Source organism: Saccoglossus kowalevskii, chromosome 1 (assembly GCF_978046115.1).
Source record: "Saccoglossus kowalevskii chromosome 1, keSacKowa6.1, whole genome shotgun sequence".
NCBI classification, from domain to species: Eukaryota; Metazoa; Hemichordata; class Enteropneusta; family Harrimaniidae; genus Saccoglossus; species Saccoglossus kowalevskii.
This window is the reverse complement of record NC_140641.1, coordinates 27675018-27698407: the sequence shown is the minus strand read 5'-3', so window position 1 is coordinate 27698407 and position 23390 is coordinate 27675018. Positions and strand designations below refer to the sequence as shown.

The 23390-nt window shown below is 32.8% G+C and overlaps 2 protein-coding genes across 2 annotated transcripts in view; one reads left to right on the top strand and one right to left on the bottom strand.

Moving 5' to 3' along the window:
• Positions 1 to 23390, bottom strand: part of LOC100374583 (26S proteasome non-ATPase regulatory subunit 1-like) — a 155944-nt gene that overhangs the window by 72799 nt on the left and 59755 nt on the right. The window lies entirely within an intron of this gene.
• LOC144356532 (5-hydroxytryptamine receptor 2B-like) lies at positions 5069 to 20015 on the top strand. The gene is made up of 2 exons (XM_078011238.2): positions 5069 to 5453; positions 18058 to 20015. Exons 1-2 carry the CDS (start codon positions 5069 to 5071, stop codon positions 19170 to 19172), a joined length of 1500 nt encoding a protein of 499 aa, XP_077867364.1. The 3' UTR covers positions 19173 to 20015.

Sequence of the window (23390 nt, the reverse complement as noted above, 5' to 3'; positions counted from 1 at the left end):
TATTACTACTTTATTATCATACATGATTGCAATAAATATATAACAACAACAGTGTATATATTTTTAGCATGTTACTGTCAATGTATTTATACCATCTGAGAATTGGTGGACTTTTTACAGCTATATGTATATAAACATGGCACAAAAAATGTTATTAGAATCATTGGGGTCGATGAAAACATGCAAGGGGGAACTAGTATATAATTTTTTTTTTTTTTCTTTGGTAGAGTAGATTTTCATTGATTGATCCATGGTTACCTGCTCACTCAAATAATTGCTTTGGTACAATAACTTTCTAAATAGTTTGTTCAAGAGCAAGCACTGAAGGAGCTATCAATCAACAAGTCATTACACAGCCATGAAAAAATAAACAGTTGTCAATCAATTGGTGATCATATCAAATTTAATTTGGCAGGCTCTTATTGGAATAACATTGAGGAATCATGATATGCAACACACTGTGCCAAGTTCACTAATCCTTTTGTTTCCCATTGCAATTTTAATACAGCAGATGCCCCTCTGAAATTAAATTAAATTGAATATAAGGGCCAAAAAAAGTTGTATGTGCAACTTTTTTAAAAATATTTTACAAAATAATATAGGAGAAGTGGTGAAATAATAAAATAAACAACATCAAGGGATTTTCTGTAATCAGTCTAGATGCTGTTTATATTTTATTAAAAAAATGGTAAGCTATTGAAGTTCATTATAAACACTTTCACAAAGCATGATATTTTTCACGTAATAGTATTGATTCATTCTCATTTCAAGCACTGTTTAGGTACTTGAACTAAAGCTGTAGATAGCTTTTAAGGTAGCGGGAAGGGCGTGCTGACATTTTTGAATAAATAATTCTCTGTTCGTTATCTCATTCAAAACTTTCATTTACAATATGTTTATAGAATATAGAAGAACACATTGAACATACTAGGTTGTCATTTGTTTAAATAGGAATCATGTGACATACTATTTGCCAGACACACTTGTCAAAATGAGTAAACCAATGACTTCCAGAAAACAGTACAGTATTTTCTGCTGAAATTTACATGATACACCAAGTTTTACACTGAGTCCATGTGAGAATGTGCGACTGTTTTAGAACCTGTTTTTTTAAATATTTACAAGTGTTTTTTTACCCCAGTAATTCACTACTAGTTAAACCAGAGACCTTAGATATATTGGTCAACCACTTTTGATGCACCTTCTTGGAGACAAATATTATTTAAAATACAGCAGTGCTAGTTTGTTTTAACTTTTCAAACACTCATCTGAGTAGCATTCGTGCAAAATTAATCAAAGTTTGAAGGAATGTTTTCATATGTACTGTATTAAAAAAAATGTCATGATGCCTTAAGTAACCAAAGTATTGTATTGGTCTCATAGCTAAACTTAAGATTTGATTAAAAAAGTGCCATGAGCAATGATGTCCATGCAAAGACTATTATTGAAAAGTGTGGAAATTACACGGCTTTTGATGCTTACTGTAGGTAACCACTTTGGAAACTGAAAGCAATTATTCGGCTTTTACAATCATCCTGTGGGTAAAGATGATAACAGAACTATCAGGGATCTAAAGAGATAGTATGTGTGTAGGGAAAAGATACAAGTAAAGCATGCAATGCAAGCAGAAAAGTAGGATAAAACAACAGGAAATCACAAGTTTCCCTTGAGCATAATAATAGGAGACACGACTGGAGATTAAACCATTTCCATTACACAAGATATTCATCGCATTACACAGAAATATAAAATTACAATGTTTATTACTCCAATTTGAACATGTAATCTATAATCAGGAATTATTCAACTGCTTGCTTCATACAGATTTTGATGAGGACAACTTATTTACGACACAAATCCCCTATATGTATGCACGCAAATAGAATAAATGTGGGCATAATTATTTTATGTAATGCAGACAGCCTATTTAAAAATGGACGTGGAACTGATGCAGGAGTTGCCTGTGACTGAATGATTAACATTGTTTTTGAATTTTCTACATCCCTAAATAAAATTTAGAAGTAAAACAAAAGAACAATGTGTACTACAAATTGCTCATAAATACACAAGTGAGACGATGTAAAACAAAACTACGGCAATAGATTATTATGATTCATCAAATGTTAACATTTACCCTTAAAATGTCACTAGATAATCACACAGCTACAAGGCCACAGAAAAGTAGTTGAATACCTCACAGGTATCAGATAAATGACCTTTGGATATTACCTTGGTTAAAGGGGAATGATAAAAAAAGATCTACTGGTCTTTTTTTGTTATATATACATTTTAGTGAAACAGTACATGAATATTGATGTGAATTGCTATCAAAAATATAGATGCAGTGGGTTGAATGATATGGTACTATGACAGTCACTTTGGAATTTGGATTTATTCTGAATGTTTTTAAATTGTAACAACCTTCATTATAACAACGTAGAGGAATGTATAATCTTTTGAAATTATGTTTGTATAGATCATTCAACTGGAAAAACCAAATGGCAGATTATAATGTTACAACCATTAAAATCAATATAGTTGAAAAACAAGTACATGTAAAAGTTCAGTTTTATATCTGACATGTTGGTACTTGAGTGAAAGCTGACGGCAACAACATAAGAAAGCTTGCCCAGCAGATTCAACAACACCCACAGGGAGAATGAATTAGTCAATTGGTATTATGATTATCAAATCAGTAAACTGGTATAAAGCCTGTCCAAGAAACAATTTGACAGTATGAAGAAGTAATACGACAAACTACATATAATAACAGTATATACATAACACTACACGACAAATTAATCATGTAACATATAGAGTGAAGAAATCTTGCTACAAGCATACACCATATTAGGTACTTTCTATAATCTGGACAGATCCATAATATCAATACTGAAGAGATACAGAGCTGTTTGAAGTTCATTAACTGTCGCTCCATGTAGCAAAGTCAGAACAGATTATTGTACTTTCTCATTTTTTTTTCTACATCGAATCAGAAATTATTTTCTAATATAAACTTGAAATGAGTTTCAGATGGAGAGATGGAACATAGTATGTCTTTATGACATTCGTTGACAAAATTTCCAATTTCATTAAATTCAATAAAATTGGACTGCTTCATTACAAGTGGGGGAGAAGGCAAATCAAAATGGCAGGAGCATCATGCCACTTTAATACAGAGAATGCCACATGGACATTCCATTATTGAGTAGGGGTGGTGCCAAATATAGGTTATAGCACAAGAGAGTATTTTCTAAAATTACTCAGTTACTCGCTATTTTGATGTCACTGTAAGCTTAAACAGTTTGAGGTGAGGAAAAACCAACAGCAGTAAGTTTTTTATATTAATTCTTTACCTATTTGAGCATTTTCCAATCTGTGTATTACAGTTCTGTCATACAGAATGGAAAACATCGATCAAGCATTACTGAATAGCTGGAGTGAGTGGAGCACTTCTTGAGTGGTTTATTTTAAAACTTTTGCTTGAGAAGATGGATAAATTGAAACTCATTGACAAATACACAGGCAGAGTGCTATAATGTATCACTGTACAAAGACCAAGTGAATTGAGACACTGAAAGCCCATTCTGATTTATCACTGGAGATGTGGACATTTTAATCACAATTTTCTTTATATACACTGCATGTACAGTCAGATATTTTAACAGCCGCAGTTGGTTCACTTTTATCATTTTACTAACCCAGCATGGGATGACATATACACATGCATGCTTGATCATTCCTATCTTTCCAGCACAGTTGTTTCTACTTTTTTTTTACTTTGACAATAATTTCATCAATCTCCTGAACTGTAACGTGGTACGTAAGTTCACCTCTAAATCTACAATCGCATTTTACAGGTTCAAATGCCCTGTGGGAACTTTTTCAGGCTACTTGAGAAAACAGACTTGGAATTTCCATGCAATGTTGTTGGGAATAGCACATTAGCTCCCAACTGAGGATAAGAGGAGTAGGACATAGCGCTAATTGATTCTTTTTGGACATGTTCGTGTTTGTATGCTGTTTATACCTGTTGTTAATGCTTGGTTTCCCCCTATAGACTACCTTCGTACATATGTTTAAAACTGCATGGACACTGAATAAGGTCCCACCTTACCTTGAAGATGTCTGCATGGGCTGAAAATAAATAGAACTATCTAATGAGAGGATGTCTTTGTGAGTTCTGGGAGGGGGAGAGTAATGCACAATGTCTGATTCTATCAACTATGTTTAATACTGTAAAGTACTATATTTTAGCTGGAATAAATTTTCACTGAAAAGACTTTTTGGGTGTTTTGTATAGAATTTATTTTCACTGATTTTTGACAAGTTGAATGTAAAATACAAGAAAAAAGATGTATTCGCTGGATTTTATTTTCACTGAATCATTCCTTCAGCGAAAATAGCGAAAATAAATTCCAAGCGAAAATAAATTATTTTACAGTAGTGTATTTACAGATTGGTCCACTGTGCAAAACAGTACACTGACAAAAAATATCAGATATTGATAAAGTTAATTTCAAAGGTGAACATTTATTACTGTGGATCTAGCTGATTATGCTATTGTTTAGGGCAGAATTGAATTAAAAGAAGAAGTTAGCACATCTCGAGGCAATACATGTACAAGGTACATTATATTCCAATCTCCATCAGTAATGGTATTGTCACCACTGATCTATTAGATCTACATTACAAATAAGTATTCATTTCTGTAAGGAAGCAGTTGGGAGTATTTTAATTTTCCATGAAATGAGTGAGAAGTACAAATCAACAATCAGCACAGGAACTGATCATGCCTTTTTCTCATCATTTTCTTTTTTCTATTGCAGACCGGATGTTGGTTTAAGTACTTGCAAGTGTGAAGGATACTGGATTTCTTTATTGTTCGTGTATCTAATGGATATGGTCATTACTTTATTGTGGGAAATTGTACTAGCTGTACATGTGTGTGTGTATGTGTGAATCACCGATAACAATTTCTACTGAACATATAATTCATCAAGTGAGTTGAAATCACATCTTCTATGCAGCGCAGTGCAAGAGGCCTCCTTGCTGGACAAGTATAGATATGGATATGGTGAAAATGGCTACCTATCTTGCTACCAACGTAACATCAAGTAGTGCTACTGGAGAGCCAGGGAATGTATATGGAGTGGAGACAGTGAATGTTCCGTTTAGTATATCAGTAAGCAGTGTTAGCTTAGCAAATTTCTCCAACACTACAAGCAATGAGACAGTGATGGGATTACCAGAGTCTGCAAACAACTGGCCAGCACTGTTCCTTATTGTAGTTATTCTATGCACAGTGTTAGGCAATGTTCTTGTCTGTTTAGCTATAATGACAGACAGAAAACTACAGAGTATAACAAACTATTTTCTCATGTCACTGGCAGTCGCTGATCTTATGGTTTCACTATTGGTTATGCCATTCGGGATAATAGTCGAGTTTGCTGGTAAGCATTTTTTTCACATTTAAAATATCTTCCTTTATAAACCCCCTATGATGAAAAGTGTTGTAAACATCTTCCCGGGAAAGCTATTATTCTCAATATAAATATAGTTTCAGGTTGACAGAACTTAATAATTCTTCTATAATTATATCCTATAAACACAGGGATGACAAACGATTGAGTCTGCATTCATAACAGAGTTTCTCAGAAACAACTATATGGATTAAAGTAAAAACAAATTCTAATTACAGGAATTGTCATGTCATGGCAATAATTTTTGTCCGCCAGTGTAAAATAACTGGAATAGTGAACAAATACTTTACACTGCTTTTCCTTCACAAGAGACAAATTTTCATGAATTTTGAGCCTCAGGGAAAGTTACCAAATTTGGTAGCAGTTTTTTTTTCAGATAAAAATAAAATCATCATAGTTTAAGGGGAGAGGGGTTCACAATACTATGTGGTTATCACCTGATATCACTTGTTTTTAGAGAATGTTGATACAAGTGAGGTTATGGGCAAGGATACATGGGCTAATATATCTAGGAAGCTAAGTTGAGTGGATAATACAGCCAATGAGACCATGATAACCAACCAGCTCTATAAATAGATGATAATCTCATGATATTGTGGAACCCCACCCCACCCCACTCGCTAATTTGGTTTTCTCCCATTACTGATATTAAACATCACTACAGTGAATGATATGCAACATACTCATAAATGTCACAACCACAGATGAAAGCATGCTGATTTGAAATGTGTTCATTTATTTCTATATTAAATTATAAAAGGCTAATGAACAGTATGGTATGAATACAATCTGATTGGTATTTACTCCATGATCACAAGCCTGATTGGCAAATTTCAATTCAAATGTAAAGAATAGATGTAATCAAACAATGGTTGTTTTGTTGAAATATGTATTTATGATTCAAATTCCATAAATCATGGCCTATCTCCTATTAAAAACACATTACTTTTATCAAGATTTACAGGCATCTGGGTAAAACTGTAACCCCCCCCCCCCCAACACAACCCAATACCACCCCACCCCAATCAGCGCACAACATTGGTCCAATCATCTCAATAAGTAACTGAAACCCTATTAGAACCACTCCTATTTTTATTTTAGTCCCCTATCAGATGAAATCAAAACAGAGATTAACGTAATTTGAGACAAGACCACCTAGCATGAAGTGCATAGCTAAGGCAGGAGAAGCTCTACATAAGATACGAATTATACATGGGTATAATTATACTGAAGAAACCAGACTAAAAGAATATCTACATGAAAGTGTCAGAAGAATAATTTGTTTTCTTTCATAAATTAACCTTCATCAGCTTTGTGATTACTTGGATTACAAACCCCCCATAGTTTTGACTATATGATAGGAATATCACTTGGCTCTAATTATGATAACATATTTTAGCATTTTGAATTACAGCACGCCAGAAATATCATTTCTGTCTTGATTTTGAAAGACTGGTATGTTGTCAGTTGTGGAATTTGCACCTAAGATGTGACCTATTAGATTTATCGATGAAATTAGCCTCAAATATTTTATTATAAATAGATTTCAAATTTTTTTGTTAAATTTTGGAATATACATGCACAGGAAAAAAATTACTTTTTCATCATACATTACAATTTGTTGTTGTTGAAAACTTGGTTTGTATAACAAGTTATTATTACACAATAATGACATACCATACCACACTTGTTGTATTTATATAATTGTTAACCAGTATTTTATTAAGAAAAAGAAAAATTAACATAGATCAGCTTTACAAAACATTTTAGTGACTGTGTTGATTAGAAACAATAATAGATAATAATTTAAATTTGGGAAAGTATTTAGCATGTAAAAATTGCACCTTATCCAGGCTCTTCAGACAATAAGATTATTCTAATACGTGTATCAAACAAAATTTTATAAACCAGTAGGACATTTTACATGAAATGTAAATGTGTTGCTTTTACCTTGTAGTTTATCTAAATGTTCAGTAGAAGTCGCATATAGATACCGATATACATGTCTATTGGATGTATGCAATGTGCAATTTTAATGCAGAATGACTAGAAGTGCATATACTGAAAATAAATATGGTTAATATAATCACACATGCAGACAGAGAAAATAGCATGGATACCATAAAAAAACAAATTATTGCCAGTCAGTGCTCAAAAATAATATGACGTGCATCTGTAACCCTGTATGTATATGATCCCGGTACAAAGCCCTGATCAATTTTTCCAAACACATTTACAGACAGTGTTTTCCGAAAAAATGGCTGTCAATTCTAACAAATGTTATCAAATCACACAAGACATGCTATGGCATCAGCTACAAGTATAGCCTGTGTGCAAACTCTCAACAGAATCAGGCAATATATTAGTGAGAAATCAGCATTGAAATGAATAAAACAAAATGGCCACCAGTTGGCCATTTTTATTTGAATCTTGAAAATAAAATATGACCTGTACTTGTATAACCCAATATGCATAAGATTTCCAACAGTAGTCAGTTGAGTGTAAAGTCATAACAAACACTGCTGAAAATAATCTTCCAAGAGATATTGAGCTAAGACAGTGATAGGGAAATAGAAGTTTTTATGACCAGTGTATTTTGATAACCACTGAAATTGCCTTTCCAATTTCAAACCGAGGTACACTGTCATAAATTCAAACAAGCAATACTACACAGAATATTATTATTAAAATAATTTAAAGAACAAACACGAAATCTTCAAATTTTACACAAATCATCACAGTTATGAATGTTTCTTTTGATGACATTTTATATCAAATCAATGGGTGGGATATAATTACTGATATCAAAAGTTCTAAAACCAACATGACAAATCAAGTGAATAAAGTCTAAGATATTTAAACTTATGATATTGGCAGTAATAAAACATAATACATACATTTTCAATATGTCAGCACGTATTTTTTTGTTAGTCGGTTTGGTTTAAATCAATTTTTTAATTGCAATCAACCCAAGCATGATGTCTATTATATACACAAGTTAGTTCAAAAGCAATATTTTTATTTTAAATAGCATATATAATGAAGTGGGAAGTAAGGCAAGGATGTAATATTTCTGTCAATGTTTCCATTTTTCTCAGGGTCATCTCTGTATTCTGTCCTTCACAGAATACTAAAAATAGGTGATATTACAATAAAGTTCTTGTTACTGTAGGATTACCCGGTGTGGCGGCACGGGATAGTGAATTCCTGATCTAAAACAAATAACCTGTTGTGAGTTTAAAAATAAATGTATAACTATATTTGAGAGGGCCCAGCTAACTATGTGTGATAGTGATAATTATGTGTTTTGATTGACAATGCTTTTTAATAAGCATGTCTCCTTGTAATTTGGTCACTGGAGAAATAATATTTGTTTGGTGAAATGAGTAAATGCTTTTTTAATTAATGGTACATAGTAATAATTTAGCTTTTTAAATTAAAACAGATCATTTTTTTTATTATGTTGTTCAAACCCAGACAAAAATATGGTCACCGACTATTTTTCACTCAAAAACATCAAACATCATAGATCAAACATCCACTCCAAACATCCATTTCTATTTTATTATGTTTGGTAACACAAGGTGGAAAAACCTACTTTTATATCGTTATAAGAGTACTGTTTTAGATTTTTGTTTTAATGACATTAATGTAATGAATGTTATTTTTTAGGTGACAAACGACCAAGGTCGAGAAAAGGAAATAGGTCTTGTTAGTTTTCAAACACACAAATTAGATCAATCAATCAATCAATCTATTGATTGCTCCAGCTCTCTACAGCAAATTGGGGGGGGGGCTGTAAATAAAGTATACATCTAACTCTAGGATTTTATACCGGTAAATGGGTTTGTGCTATTCCATTCTATGTCTGCCTTCTCTTCTTTTTTTTCTTTTAAGGCCATCTGCTGCAGCTTATTCCACCCAAATATCTATCCATCCTTCATGTTGATTTTTCACACATACCCTCTTATCAGTTTCAAATTGGTCCTCTTAACTTTATAGTAACTACTTTTTCATTCCTGATAATATCTTGCCACTTTTATTTTAAGCACTCTTTGGAAACACTTCATTTCAAATGGTTTATTTCAATCCAAAGGTTCATTCAAACTGTTACTATTAAAACGTTTTTTCAAATCATACAATGGCGTACATATGATTGTTAACACATAGGATTAACACTATTGGTAATATTTGTGTACTTACTCTCAGACCACTTTCTGAGTAAATGATGGGCAGGCCATTCAAATTACATTTCACATGATGCACTAATGCCATTCCCGGGATTGCAGAGCCACACTAATGCAATTCCAGTTTTTATATTTAGATCTTTAATTTTATTCAGTGACGCTGTACCCTAGATAATTAAAGCTTTTCCTTTGTTCTAGTTGTTCATCTCCAATCACTGAACTGATGTCTTTTTTTTTTTTTGCTTTTTCTTAATGCTGTTGTTGACTTTCTCTATTCCTTTTTCAATGTCTTCTCTTGTTCTGCTAAATGATTAAACTATGTAGCTAATTAAAAAAAAATTGAATTCTGTCGGAATACTACTTAAAATAGCATTTGAAAAGCAAAAACAAGTTACTGGAAGCACTGCTGTTTTTGAGTGATGATTGTCCTTTGGGAGGCTTAAAAGATATGCTGTCTGCTATAACATTTGATCCAGGAGGAAACTACTGCATGTTGTATGTGATGAATTCATGTCACGGTATCAAATCAGAATTAATACATATGACATGAATACAATTGCAAGTTTGACTAAAATACTTTTAGAAAAGTATAAAATTGAAATACTAGAGATGCAGCAGATTTGTTTCTTCATTATTAAATCAAGTCATTAATTATTTTTTTATCAACAAATTTCATCGTTCTTCTAGGGATTTGATAAAATTTCAAAACTGCAAAAAATTAGGAATAATCAATATTAAGGAAAACAATCTGAAATTGCTATTAAATAAATTTGAATTTCCAAAAAAAAAATTTACCATTGAAAGAATGTAACTTTAAAAGAAATGATATTTGATGATATTTGTCATGCAAGCGTCACTATCGTATTCACGTCATAGCAGTGAGAAGCTACTGCTCTGAACTGTAATCACAGTAAAGCAGACAGTCATGCAGGAAGTCTCCAATTACAAGCCAAAGCAATAAGTTTCAAGAGTGAGATGTGTTTAAAAGCGTGCAGGTCGTACGATAAGCAAAATTCTGCAACACGATCATCTGAAAATCCATTAATTCCTGACAATTCTCGATGGCTATCGTGCTTGGTTTCTGTCTCAAAGCGATCTCGTTATTGATTTCCTAATGATCGTCTAATGATAAGATCATAAATGAGCCAAGTTGCCATGCCAATATTCACCATTTCAAAGCAATGTACTGCATTTATTCCTTGAAACAATCAGGTACAAAATTACAGCTTCTATAATACCGATTTAATGGTTTGCTCTCACTTTTACTTTCATAGGAAACTGTGATGAACATTTTGATCCAGGAATTTGTTAATAAATTAAATGCACATTTTTCAATTTAACTTTTATATGGTCAAGTCAGTGTAAAAGTACATGGGGCTGGCAAGATTAAGGATAAGGTAAATCTCGGACCAAATAAACTGTTCAACAGATTTGTTGAACTTTTACGTTTTCAACTTTAATACAGACATTATATGTTCACGAGTCGAAGAGTATTTTTGGATATTAAGCTTTGTATTTTTCTACTTACTTTGCATTAACATGCAGCTTCCACTGACTTGTTCATAGCAGCCTTTGCCGATTCAACCATTTTATAGCAGTCTTCGCTGCCTCAAAACTTAATCTCATGTGGTTACAGCCTCCACTGTTTCTACCGGTATTTGCAGCATTTACCATTTATAACTCACTTTGCAAGGATTCAGCTTCCGCTGATTCTCCTTTGCCTTCTGGTATCACTGTTTTTTTGTGTGTGGGTGTTATAAACATTATTATGGCATGTGAATAAAAAAAATTGAACATAAATAAAGGTAGTTTTTTAAGCCCTATAGCTTATTATATTTGAACCTTTTTTGTTCTTGTGTAGTAATTTTGCCACAGTATTGCATAGAATAACAAATATGAATAAAAATGGCCAAAAACACGATTCACAGAAAAGAAATAACATAATGTTAAACTAAGTGAAAATAAAAACACAAAAATAAATGTTTTGAGATAGAAGCACTTTTCGTAACTTCATAATATTTTTAAAATCAATAGGTAGGAAACATAAACTAACTTATGAAACAATAAATAATATCCAACTAAATTGGTGTTTGAAATAAGAACCCATGCAAGGTACAAGCAGCTCCAATTGAGATTAGTAGACACAACATTTAATAGACACGTCACCAGAAGATGAAGTATACCCAAGGGACAGCTTGTCCTCAGACATTCAGACCTCCACATGTGAACATAGAATAAAAAAAAATTAATTTCAAGTGATAAATTGCAGATGGTAACAAACTTTATGATATTATTCCACTCATATATCATATATACCAGTAGTTAATCAATTACTCAATCATGTGGTATCATGTAATTTCATCATTTCTCAAGATTGTATGCAAATGTATATAACTCAACTCTCAGTTAATTAAAAACATTCCTGAAGGATTTCTTATGGATAATAACACAAAAAAGGCAGATTTTTTAAAAATTCAATATGCAGTGATGTGAGTGAGGTATAAATTACCATCTACAGATAGTATCATTCTACATTACACACTGTCTAGTTAATGCAAATCAATTTTGAGAAGATTCTACCATGTAGAATTTCAATAAAAATGCATCCAGTGTCTAGATCATCACGGAACTAAAACATTTGTGTTTCACAGCTTGTTTTTTATGGATTGACATTTGCTCTAATATTTAATCTGGGAAGTTACATGAGCCTTTAATAATTGTGAAATATCGCATTACAGTAGTTTTTTTTTTTTATTGGGGGGGGGGGGGGTTGCTGAAAAATCTTCAACTGCTGATTAAAAAGTGATATTATTCAATACCCTAAAATGTAATAATAGCTAAGAGTGTTTGTAAGGGTATAAACAGACTGAAGTTTGTTCATCAAAATGCTGTCCAACTAAGTGGAAAGGTATCTTCAAAAAGTTAATCAATTTTTATAATACTGCATGTTTGATTCCTATTTATCATGAACTAAACATGTTGTTCTTATAGCCTCGAAAGGGCATGCAAGTTGGTCTTTTTCATCAAAAAAATACTTCACAGGTCTGCTACAAAAGCAAAATTATTTTGTCTATGATTATAAAATAAACATTTTCGTCCATAAATTCATTGAGTGAGGATATGTCTAAGCAGAAGGTTTTTGATTTACTCCACACAATTAAAAGTTGCACAGTTTGGTTCAAATTGATTACCTACTACAAGGTCTAAAGAAATATATTCTTGTTATACTACGGTTTGTGTTGTTTGAAATGGGCTTGATAAACTTTAGAATCTCACATTATCCATTGTAATCACTGATTATATTAGTATCATTAATAATAACAGTGATCCCATTTTCATGTACATACATGACTAATCAGTGGCCAATCAGAAGTGAATGAACTCAGCAGGAAAAAGAATGATGTAATACGCATCTGGATTCTCGAATCAATACTACATACTTTTCAATGGCTCCAGAAGATAGCGGTTAAATAGAGAGCTGAACAAAAAAACGGCGTAATTACAATAACTCCAGAGGAAACACATTGATAATCATGGTAAGCACTGCCACTCGAGGTTTTCCCAATGCAATCTTCTCAAACTGGGTGGCAGCAAACAATGATGGATTTCCAGGGGAGACAGTGTACAAACTTCAACCTTTTCAAATGCTGATTACACTAACTAGGCAATCCAAGCAAATCATGAAGAGGGATTGACGAGGGAATAGGTTTGAGGGAAGTATACGTGTATGTCTACAGTACACTGTACAATATTAACAACTCTGAACTTTTTTAAAACATGTCTTCTTGAAGATACAACATGTGTGGACCATTCCAATCACATGTGGACTCACAAATTAGAACAAAAAGACCAGCTATATAAAATGTTTCAAAAGACATTAGTTGTGCAGTAAAAATAGATTTAGAAATTGGAGTACGCATTTCCAAATTTCATTTAAGTGATTACAGACTATTCAGGATCATTTTATTCCAATTTTTAGCCGTTTAGATAAATCAGTGACTGGTTTAGAGTGAATAAAACTACACTATAAGGACTACTGCTATTTGAAATTGAAATATGATTTGTAGCAAAATAGTAGATTAAACCTACTGGTTCACTATACTAAAACATATAGTGATGGATTTCAAAGAAGGGTTAAAGACAAATCATGCTATCTTTAAAACCTGTATTTGCTATAAAATAGTCAGACACTGTTTTATACTCTGGCAATAAATGTTGTATAATGAATACATAAACTATTCCATGGTACAGTTCTTCTATCCACAGTAAACTCGTTGTTCAATTTTCACCAAAATAAAACACCTCTATATATTCCTTTTTAACCCTAGATACATTTTCACTGGTACAACTTTTTCAATGCTCTTGATGTGAAAATTCACTGTGTCTAGCAAAATTAAGACACATTTCAGAATTACTTTTATAACATACCGGTAGTACTTTCTTGACTGTCATTAACATTGAGTTGGATCAGCATGAAAAAATACCCCCTATCAATTGTCATTTTTAGTAAGCAATGTGCATCACAGATTTGTTTCAGAACATGTTGTGATCTTATTGTTTGGCTGTGTGTGTTAAATGAAGAAATACTTCATCGTGTGGTGTGAACTACTGTAGAATTTGTTTTTTGCTATTTTCGGGATTCAGGCTTTTTTTCGACAAGTGGCTTTTTCTTATACTTTACATTAAACTCATCAAAAATCAGTGAAAACAAACTTCATACACAAACATCCAGAATGTCTTTTCAGTGAAAATTAATTCCATTTAAAATAAAGTATTTTACAGTAGCTGTTAGAATTCCCACGAGTTAATGATTCAATTTTGTTGCCAAGCATAGGCAGGTGAGAAAAAGTTTATAAAATATAAAACACAAAAGAAAATGTGAATAGGTTGAACACATTCTACTCTATTGAGGAGATCATCAATCCTCCCAATTAGCTGATACTGGTTATTCACTGTATGCTTTAAGTAGGTTTTAATTGGATGTGCAAGATCAATATTGAACTGGTGATTACACTAACACAGCATGCCTGTCAACAAATCATTCTATTACAAAGCAGTTGCCTCTTCTTCCTAATCTAAACTGTATTTAGTAATCCCTGGCTCACTTTAATCTTGAAGCAATCATGCAACAGTCAACAGCTATGATCAATGCAGATGATGAGAAACGCGATTCTATTCAGATTTCAGTTCAACTCAGCTGTACATCCTAAATACCCTAAACGCCTGCTTGTCTAGGTTGTTTTTTCTCATTTTACAGTTAGTGATGAGTGATGCTAAGTCACATACCTTCAATTCCCCAATGTAAGTTCAACTGACTGACATGCTTATGTCAGAAGCAGGAAAAGTTCAGGTCTTGCCCTGACGATGACATGCATCAAACACAGCATATTTCACAGTCTATTTGGAAAACATGTGCGGCATAATGAGTAGATCTAACCAAGAACGCTTGAATCTAGTAAAATAAATATTTGAAGCACCTTTGATCCTAAGATACGAAAAATCACAAATGAAATTGGACTTTGTAAGCAAGTTATGAAGTGAAGCTCACTTTAATTTAATTAAACAGTTGTAGAATTTATTTTCTACCTTCAAGTGATCATATAATTAGCAAATTAAAACAAAGGCAAAAGGTTAACATACTACACAGTCTGTTGTTCACCAGTTGTACCTATCGAACACTACATTTCAATGGACACCTGTTGACGAATACAGCAAGGATCTGTCTCAGTTACACAAATCTATATTTGTAAAATAATTTTCTCCCCCTAACAAACCATTTATACTAGACTATTACAAAACCAATTACCCTATTTGTTGTGCATGCGCTTGCCTGAATGACAGGTGTGTCTATGATCAAATAAGTCATATTATAATGACACAATAATAAATGCATGTTTTGACTTGGTAAATTATGTGTGTTTCTACTAGAGATGCACTTCAAATGGAACAAATACAGCATGGCATTGTACATGTATTTGGATAATTACAAGCTTAGTTTGACCACACACACATAACTATCATTTCCCTAAACACATGTTCTCATAGCACAAATACAGTATACTATATATTTTATCTCACACGTCTAAAAGTGATGTTTGAGGTTCAATAAAATTACAGATAAATCATTGGTAAGCTGGTACACGTTAATGGCTTCATAATAAAGACTAATAAGACAGTGTAAAATTAGCATAAATACACTGATTTATCACACATAATGGGAAGTATGCAGGCATTACTTACGACTGAATATAAGCCAACATGACACAAATATAGGATTTTATCGTGATGGATTGGAAATAAAGAAAACAGTGATAACCCTTGGGACAGAGTCAATTTTCAAGTTGCCAACATGAACTTATAAAATATACTAGTGTAACAGTAGCTTAAGCTCACACATACCCATTAAAGACACTGAAAGTTACATGTTCATCACCCAACGGTTAAATGATTGACCTGAAAGATTGAAATAAATATAAGTGGTCCAGTTTGTATGCTGTGTCTACTAAATAGATATCAATCATAACAGAATTATCCCCAATAGGTTTCCAACATTGCTCTACAATTAGTGAAATGTTGGTAGAACAGGTTATTTTCAATTATTTAAGGCTTTTCATTATTCAACTTTTGACATTTCCGAATGAGTGAAGAAAGCATACTTCAGAGCTGCACCACAAGAGGAATACCATAGTTTCCATTGACGCATCCCCAGGAGAACTCACTTCTTGTATAAACTTTGTGTAAAATATATTTAAATACTGCATGGTTTGCATGAAATGTAGCTAAAATTATGACGCTACATTAATCACCAAGAAATGCTTGACAATGAATGTTATTGACTGAGAAGAAAGCATTGATGAATGAATTAAGTCAATAGACATTCCTTCTTATATAAATGCTTGTAACAATTCTCTAGATTGTAACCATATTTAGGATGCGTAACAGAACCCAAATCACAATAAATTCCACTGGTGATTTTGAACGCTGATTCAGGGGTCATACAGTGTGTTGTTGGCTATCTAGGCACCTTTAACATGGTTTCAAGAAAATTTAGATAAAATCATTTAATTGACATTTATCAACACGATTACAGGCAGTTACAATTTTATTTTTAGAATAGTATTAATTTTTTTTTCAAATATGATTAATGTTGTCATTGTAAATCATTAGGTAAATTATTCACAGCATATTTACAGTCACAATGGGAACTGATTTTATGTGAAATATTAACCTTCTAGTGTGCTGCTGCATAACTGTTTAATTTCAAAATAGAGCAACTTCATGTGCTAGTAGAATTGTAATGCATTTGTGTATAAATCATAATGTTAGAAGCTGGTGCAAATGGAGAAAAGGGAGTAGCAAGGGGGATTTAAGATAGATAAGCAAAATGAATCTAGTTGATGATGAATTTAAATTGGATAAAAATATATTCATCATTATCACCTTGTATATATTTATTGTACTTTATTAAACATGACGTCAAAGCGAAATTGACAAGGGGGTGTGAATCTCATTAGGAATGAAAATGAGGCATCTTATCAGTCAACAACTTTCCAAGGCAAATCTCTCGGGTGTTAAGCAAAAGGCAGGCCACATTTCGTGTACTTGGTATTACTAAATCGCCACAGGCAAGTTATAATCCCAGAGTTCACATCATGCAAAATACAGCTTGAATAAATAAAGGGGGAAATCAGAGATTCTGTAGAGGTGATATTTTATGCTGAAAATCAGTTTCATTTGCATTCACCTATTGAAATACATGGTGGACAGTCACAGTCATTACTGGTACATGACAACTACAATTAGTATCATTATTCTAGTACTGCAATTACCATCATTTTAACAGGCTTTACTGTATCAATTGATCAGGATTCACAATGGATCAGCAATAGTTAGCTTTCAACGATTTTCTGATAAGAATACTACTTGCAGTGCAGATTGATTTTAAAGGAATTATGTTGTTCCAAGAAAGTATCCTCTCAGTGCAGGGGAAATTGTTACAGAAGCTAAATTTGTAATATTAAAGCGTAATTGAAAAACACACAATGTAATTACAAGTATCGTAGACATTTCTTAAGTCACTGTCTCCCTCAATGGTGTACTATGTCAATGAAGTCAATGTGTATGAATGATAAGTCACACTCCTAAACAAAGACAGTTTTTGTATCTCAACATGATTTGAGACCATCTTTCACCACTGAAAAGTTATATCACTTTTATGCTACTCAATGACTTTCACTACTTAGTATACACACAATGCACTATAATGATGTGTCTCTTTAAAATTGTAACAATCTTTCATGGATGAAAAGATTTGTGGAGCATAAGATATACAGGATTTTAATATCAAAACAATTGCTCATGTATGCGTTTCTGTTTTTTTTCCATAGGTCATTGGCCATATGGAGCTATTCTCTGTGATATGTACACATTTTTTGACGTCTTATGTTGCACAGCTTCCATTATGCATCTATGTACCATTTCTGTGGATCGATACCTTGCAATCACTTCTCCTATCAAGCATGCCCAGCAGTATCGTCACTCGTCTTTCCGTGTGGTCGTCAAGATTGCATTGGTTTGGATAATCAGTATTGGTCTATCATGCCCGCTGATAGCACTGGGATTAACGGACGAGAAGAATGTACTGAATGATTATACCTGTGCACTGACAAATAATGAATTCAAGCTGTATGGTTCAATAGTGGCTTTCTTTATACCTCTTGGGATTGTTATAGTGACGTACAGTCTCACTGTTCATAAACTACGAAAGAAAGCAGCACTTTGTTGTGACAAACCAGCAAGTTCTGCAGTGTTGCGTAGATACTCATTTCGCAGAGGTTCACAAAGTCGTCTCAATCGCCATTTTGGTGTTGGTGGCCCCACACGGTATAGTTATAAAAGAGGATCAATGTCGCAGGGCAGAGGAGCAGCTACGCCATCTACCAGTACTTGTAATTCACTTCCTATGAAGTACTTAAGTCAACAAAATGGTAACGGCATTCACAAACCTAAAGAAGTTCATCGCAAGACGAGTAATCCTCTAAGGGGCCCGATACAAGGACTTGTAACGCCACTACGAAAGTCACTGTCTAATGCATCACGAACTAGTGCGGTGTCAATCAGTAATGAACAACGTGCTACAAAAGTATTAGGATTGGTTTTTTTCTTTTTTGTCATCTGCTGGGCACCATTCTTCATTCTTAATGTTTTGACAGTATTATGCACAACATGTCACTTGCCTGTACAGATTTTTGACATATGTCTTTGGTTTGGGTATGGTGCAAGCATGATAAACCCAATCCTATACACAGTCTTCAACAAGAGATTCCGAGCTGCCTTTTTGGCTACACTCACATGTAATACCAGAGAAATTAGAGCAAGAGAACATGCAAAATGCATGTGGTCGGGATACACACAAAACCGCGATGTTACACCTCCAAAAAGTCCCAGGCTATCAACAAGAGATGACACAGTGAGAAGTACAAAATTGAAGGCCACTTTATAATGTTCATAAAATCAATCTTAACTTTCCAACAAACTAACTTAAAATGCATTCAAAATGTAATCAAACTAAGAAATAAATGGTGCTTAAGATAAGAAATAAAAAACTGGGTTAAAATTCTAAATTGAAACCATAGTTTTAGTTTAAAATAATAACAATCCTCATCAGATATATATACTTAGAATCAAGAAAACCGATACTTACAATCCATCTTACAATGAAAATTATTTTCAAAGACAAAATACTATGCTATATTATCTTTACCAAAAAGAATAAGACACTAAATTTTAAATGTAGATATATGTTATGCATGTACAGCTGCAGCTATAGTCTTTTTTTTTTTATCACAGTACACATTCACAGTATAGTATTCTCTGTTCAATATACAAAATTCTCTATAGATCATTGGGATTCTCATAAAAGTTTACATTGGCTGTAGTGTGAAGTGTGAAACATGATTTTATGATGTATTGAAATGACACACCAAATAAGAAATCAGACTTAATATTATATAACAAAAGTATTACATGTACAATGTATATGGAATATTTACGACAAAAAAATTATAACAAGAAACACAGCACCAATAATTTGCAGTATTTAACCTTGAAAATATTGTCACATTATCTTTTTATTATGTTAACATCTCAACAATTATTTTAAGCTGTATTTCTTCCAGACTAACGACTTGTTGATATATTGATGTAATCCAATTTATGCAAATTATGGATTGTTTTCCTGGAAGGTTACATATTAAGGTTGCACAATTTTCATGCTCAATTCTAGCCTTATTTCAATAGTGTATATTCTTGATTTGCTAATAAATATTTTTTACATACAAACCAATACATTGCCAGGTTATAGTTTCAGGACCCAAAGACGCAGAAGATTCATAGAAATATGCAATGAAATGTAGTTTGCATGACATGTGACAAATGATGTCATGTTACTCTTAAAATGGGACAGTCATACCCCCAATACCATCAGTAAATATGCAAATTAGTCTATTGTATGCTTTTTTTTCTTAAAGGTACACAACATCTCAAAAGGATACAATAGTCACTGTATATTCAGGTTAGATGTTCAGATGGTTTTTACCATTCACAGAAATATGCATTAAAAATGAATTTGGTAAAATATAGTGACTTGTTTTCACGCACCTCTGATCTCTTTGTCCGAATATATCTCTAATTAATGTTGTTTTGTTGTAGAGTTCAAACTCATGGCATTTACATTAAAACAATCTAAATTGCAATAGCAAACATCATATATTTTGAATGTTAAGATGGCAAATGTTCTGAGTTTAGCATACCTCCACTTCCCAGAAGTGAATATTGTATTAATGATATTTTTAGTTCAACAGATAATGTACCTTGTGAGAATGATAAATGCTCTCTCTGTCAATAGCAAATGTTGTTAATTAAGATTTTTTTTTTACAAAATTTATTTAAAAAATTATTGATGAATTAGTAAATTTTACATTAATATATGAATAATGTTTGCTATTTCTCTTTGATTTCTCAATTACAAATTTCACAAAACCTTTAAAAAAAATCCAGTGAGAGCGAAGATTGATGATACTTAGAAACACATACAATGCAAATCATGAATCAGGAACTATAAAATTTATCCACATAATGCCAGATTCCTTAGAGCATCTTTCAGCTTTATACGTGTAATCTAAAGAAGCCAATCTGTGTATTGCATGTATAGTGTGCCACATATCAATTTGCAATCCTACACCAATTGTTGTTGTCAAGCAACCGTGATGCAGCAGCTAAATTTTAAAAGCATGTGATTTTGATCAAATTAGTCAATGAATATAAAGTACTGGTGTATAGAAATGAAGAAATCTATGAATTGTGGTATTTATCACATTTTTGTTACAACGACTTAGAGCTTTAGGCGCTTATTCTCGGATTCCAGATCAGAATTTCATGAACACTTCAAAGCAATCAGTGTTATATACATATTAGCATACATAGCAACAAACAACAGACAAATAAGATAAAAGAAAAGAAAAAGGAAAAAAAAATACCAAAAAAAATAATTTCTGAATATAGTATTACTTTATTTGCACTGGATGCATTTACCAAAATGTCTATGGTTAAAATATCATATTTGCTCTATTACAAACACTTCTTTAATAGGACTGAATTTTGAATGTGCAGATTGATCGTCATCTTTAAGAATAGATATGTTCCAGTTTTAGATGGAATCTGAAATAATAGTCCCCATTTTTGAACTTCATCTGAATAAGGAAAGGAGTAACATCAGTTGAATGGATTTCTTCAAATGCCTGTTCATCAGTTTCCCTTTATATGTAATCAGAAGTACTGAAATAATTGCAGAACAGATTTAATTTGTTTGTTTTAATCAAAAGCAAACCAGTAAAATAATATGCAGGGACTGCCAATTGCCAACTTGTGTATACTTTCAATGGTGCAAATTCAATGCCCACATCCTTGGTGGAGTTTCCCAATGATGAAAACTGGTCTAACTGAGACTGTCTGTGTGCCACTGACGTACAAAGATTTGCTGTATAACAACTAGTTGTGCATTGGCACGTCATTGATGCAACAGAAACTCTACATTGATAGTGATCATGAAAAAAAACCTTAGTAAACATGTACAGTAGTTATGGTATGTAATTTGGTAAAATGAAACTCACAACAAAATAAATGTAAAAGGAAATTAGGGGCCACAATATTTTAAGTCACCAATACAGTCACATACAATTTTATTTTTTCTTGAAGACCGACCGACCCAGTAGTTAACAAACTGACTCAATTTGATTTGGGGGAAATTCAATTTTGAATTTGAATCCCTGTAAAATAAGTCCTGTTAGAGGGCACAGTGGTGATTTCCCTGTGTCAATAGAAATCTGAATGAAATGTGAAAAAAACCCGATAAAAATGAGATTGTTTTCCAGATGGAAATTAAGCAAAAAGCAGTCGATTAAAAAGTGGGAAGTTGGGCAAAATGAGTACTGTAGTTTAAGTGATGTTAAGCGTATTTCTAATTTAGTTTTAACTTGTACAATATTTATTCACTCATTGTTTACTATAGCTAGAACCCTGTATGTGTCTTCACTTTCAGGTTATTTCTTCTGCGGATTTCATGCAACCAACGTGATTTGCCATTGGGGATTTCAAGAAACTTAACATGAATCGTTATGGCATCATACGCACAACACCTCACCATGTTTAAACTTTTAAATTGTCCATTAACAAGGACTTTCATAGTAGCACTTCTATGGGATTGACGTACAAGAATGAATGGGATCAATTATCAGGGTTCACTGATGACTTCATTGACTGGCCCTCTAGAGGCGAAATGACGCTAGGCAAAGCGGACATTTGTCGTCTAATTCACAGCTCGTTTAATACCCGATATTTATGGCATTTCGCAGCACATACACAAGATGTTTTTATCGACAGAATTCATTCATAGATCTCAAATTTTATGTACAGAGTGACAAAAACCAGACTTCTGCTCCCCTTTAACTGTGTACAAATACAATTGGAAATCAAATAAGCCAAGGTAAGTATCTGCCAAATGACCAATGCAGCACAGTAACATTCCAGAGATTTAAACACAGAATAAATTGTTTTCGTTCTTTGCAGAGAGGAATTTTTTAGTCAGTAGAGCGTTATAATAACAGCTGCAGACTGCTGTTTCCACTTGAGTTGAGTTTATTGCTGTGAGGTTTAGTTTTGATCAGTAGACACGTCAGTGCATGACTCAAACATTACCTGACCTACAACCTCCACAAGCAGGTTTGAAAATTCTACGCATAGATAATCTGTGATACGAATTCTTGTGACACATTTACTGGGTTAAAATAGACCAAACCAATGTAGATGGCAGCAGATATAATTATGTGCAATAGTGTATGTTGAATCACATTTCATCCTATTTTGAAAGACACCTCAACTACTCATCATATGGAAGAGCCTCATCATAGATCAGCAGCGTTTGCTAATATGTAGTATTTCATACATCATGGATGAATACATATGTTGGACTATATTTGTAATCAATATGTATGATTCAAGAAAGCACAAATGGTGCCAAATTGGAGGTAGCAGTCATTGTAAGTATTACAAAAAACAAATCACAGTCAACCTCTAGAGGGCAGTGTAACATTCAAATTGTATTTCCATTTGAACTATGAACCCTGTATACCATGGTTGTAATGTTACATGAAGACCCTATTTA

Excerpts from the sequence above, each read along its gene's own strand:
- LOC144356532 (XM_078011238.2), top strand. The coding sequence starts at position 5,069 with ATGGATATGGTGAAAATGGCTACCTATCTTGCTACCAACGTAACATCA. Across the intron at positions 5,454-18,057 it reads GATAATAGTCGAGTTTGCTG|GTCATTGGCCATATGGAGCT; the intron begins GTAAGCATTTTT and ends TTTTTTCCATAG.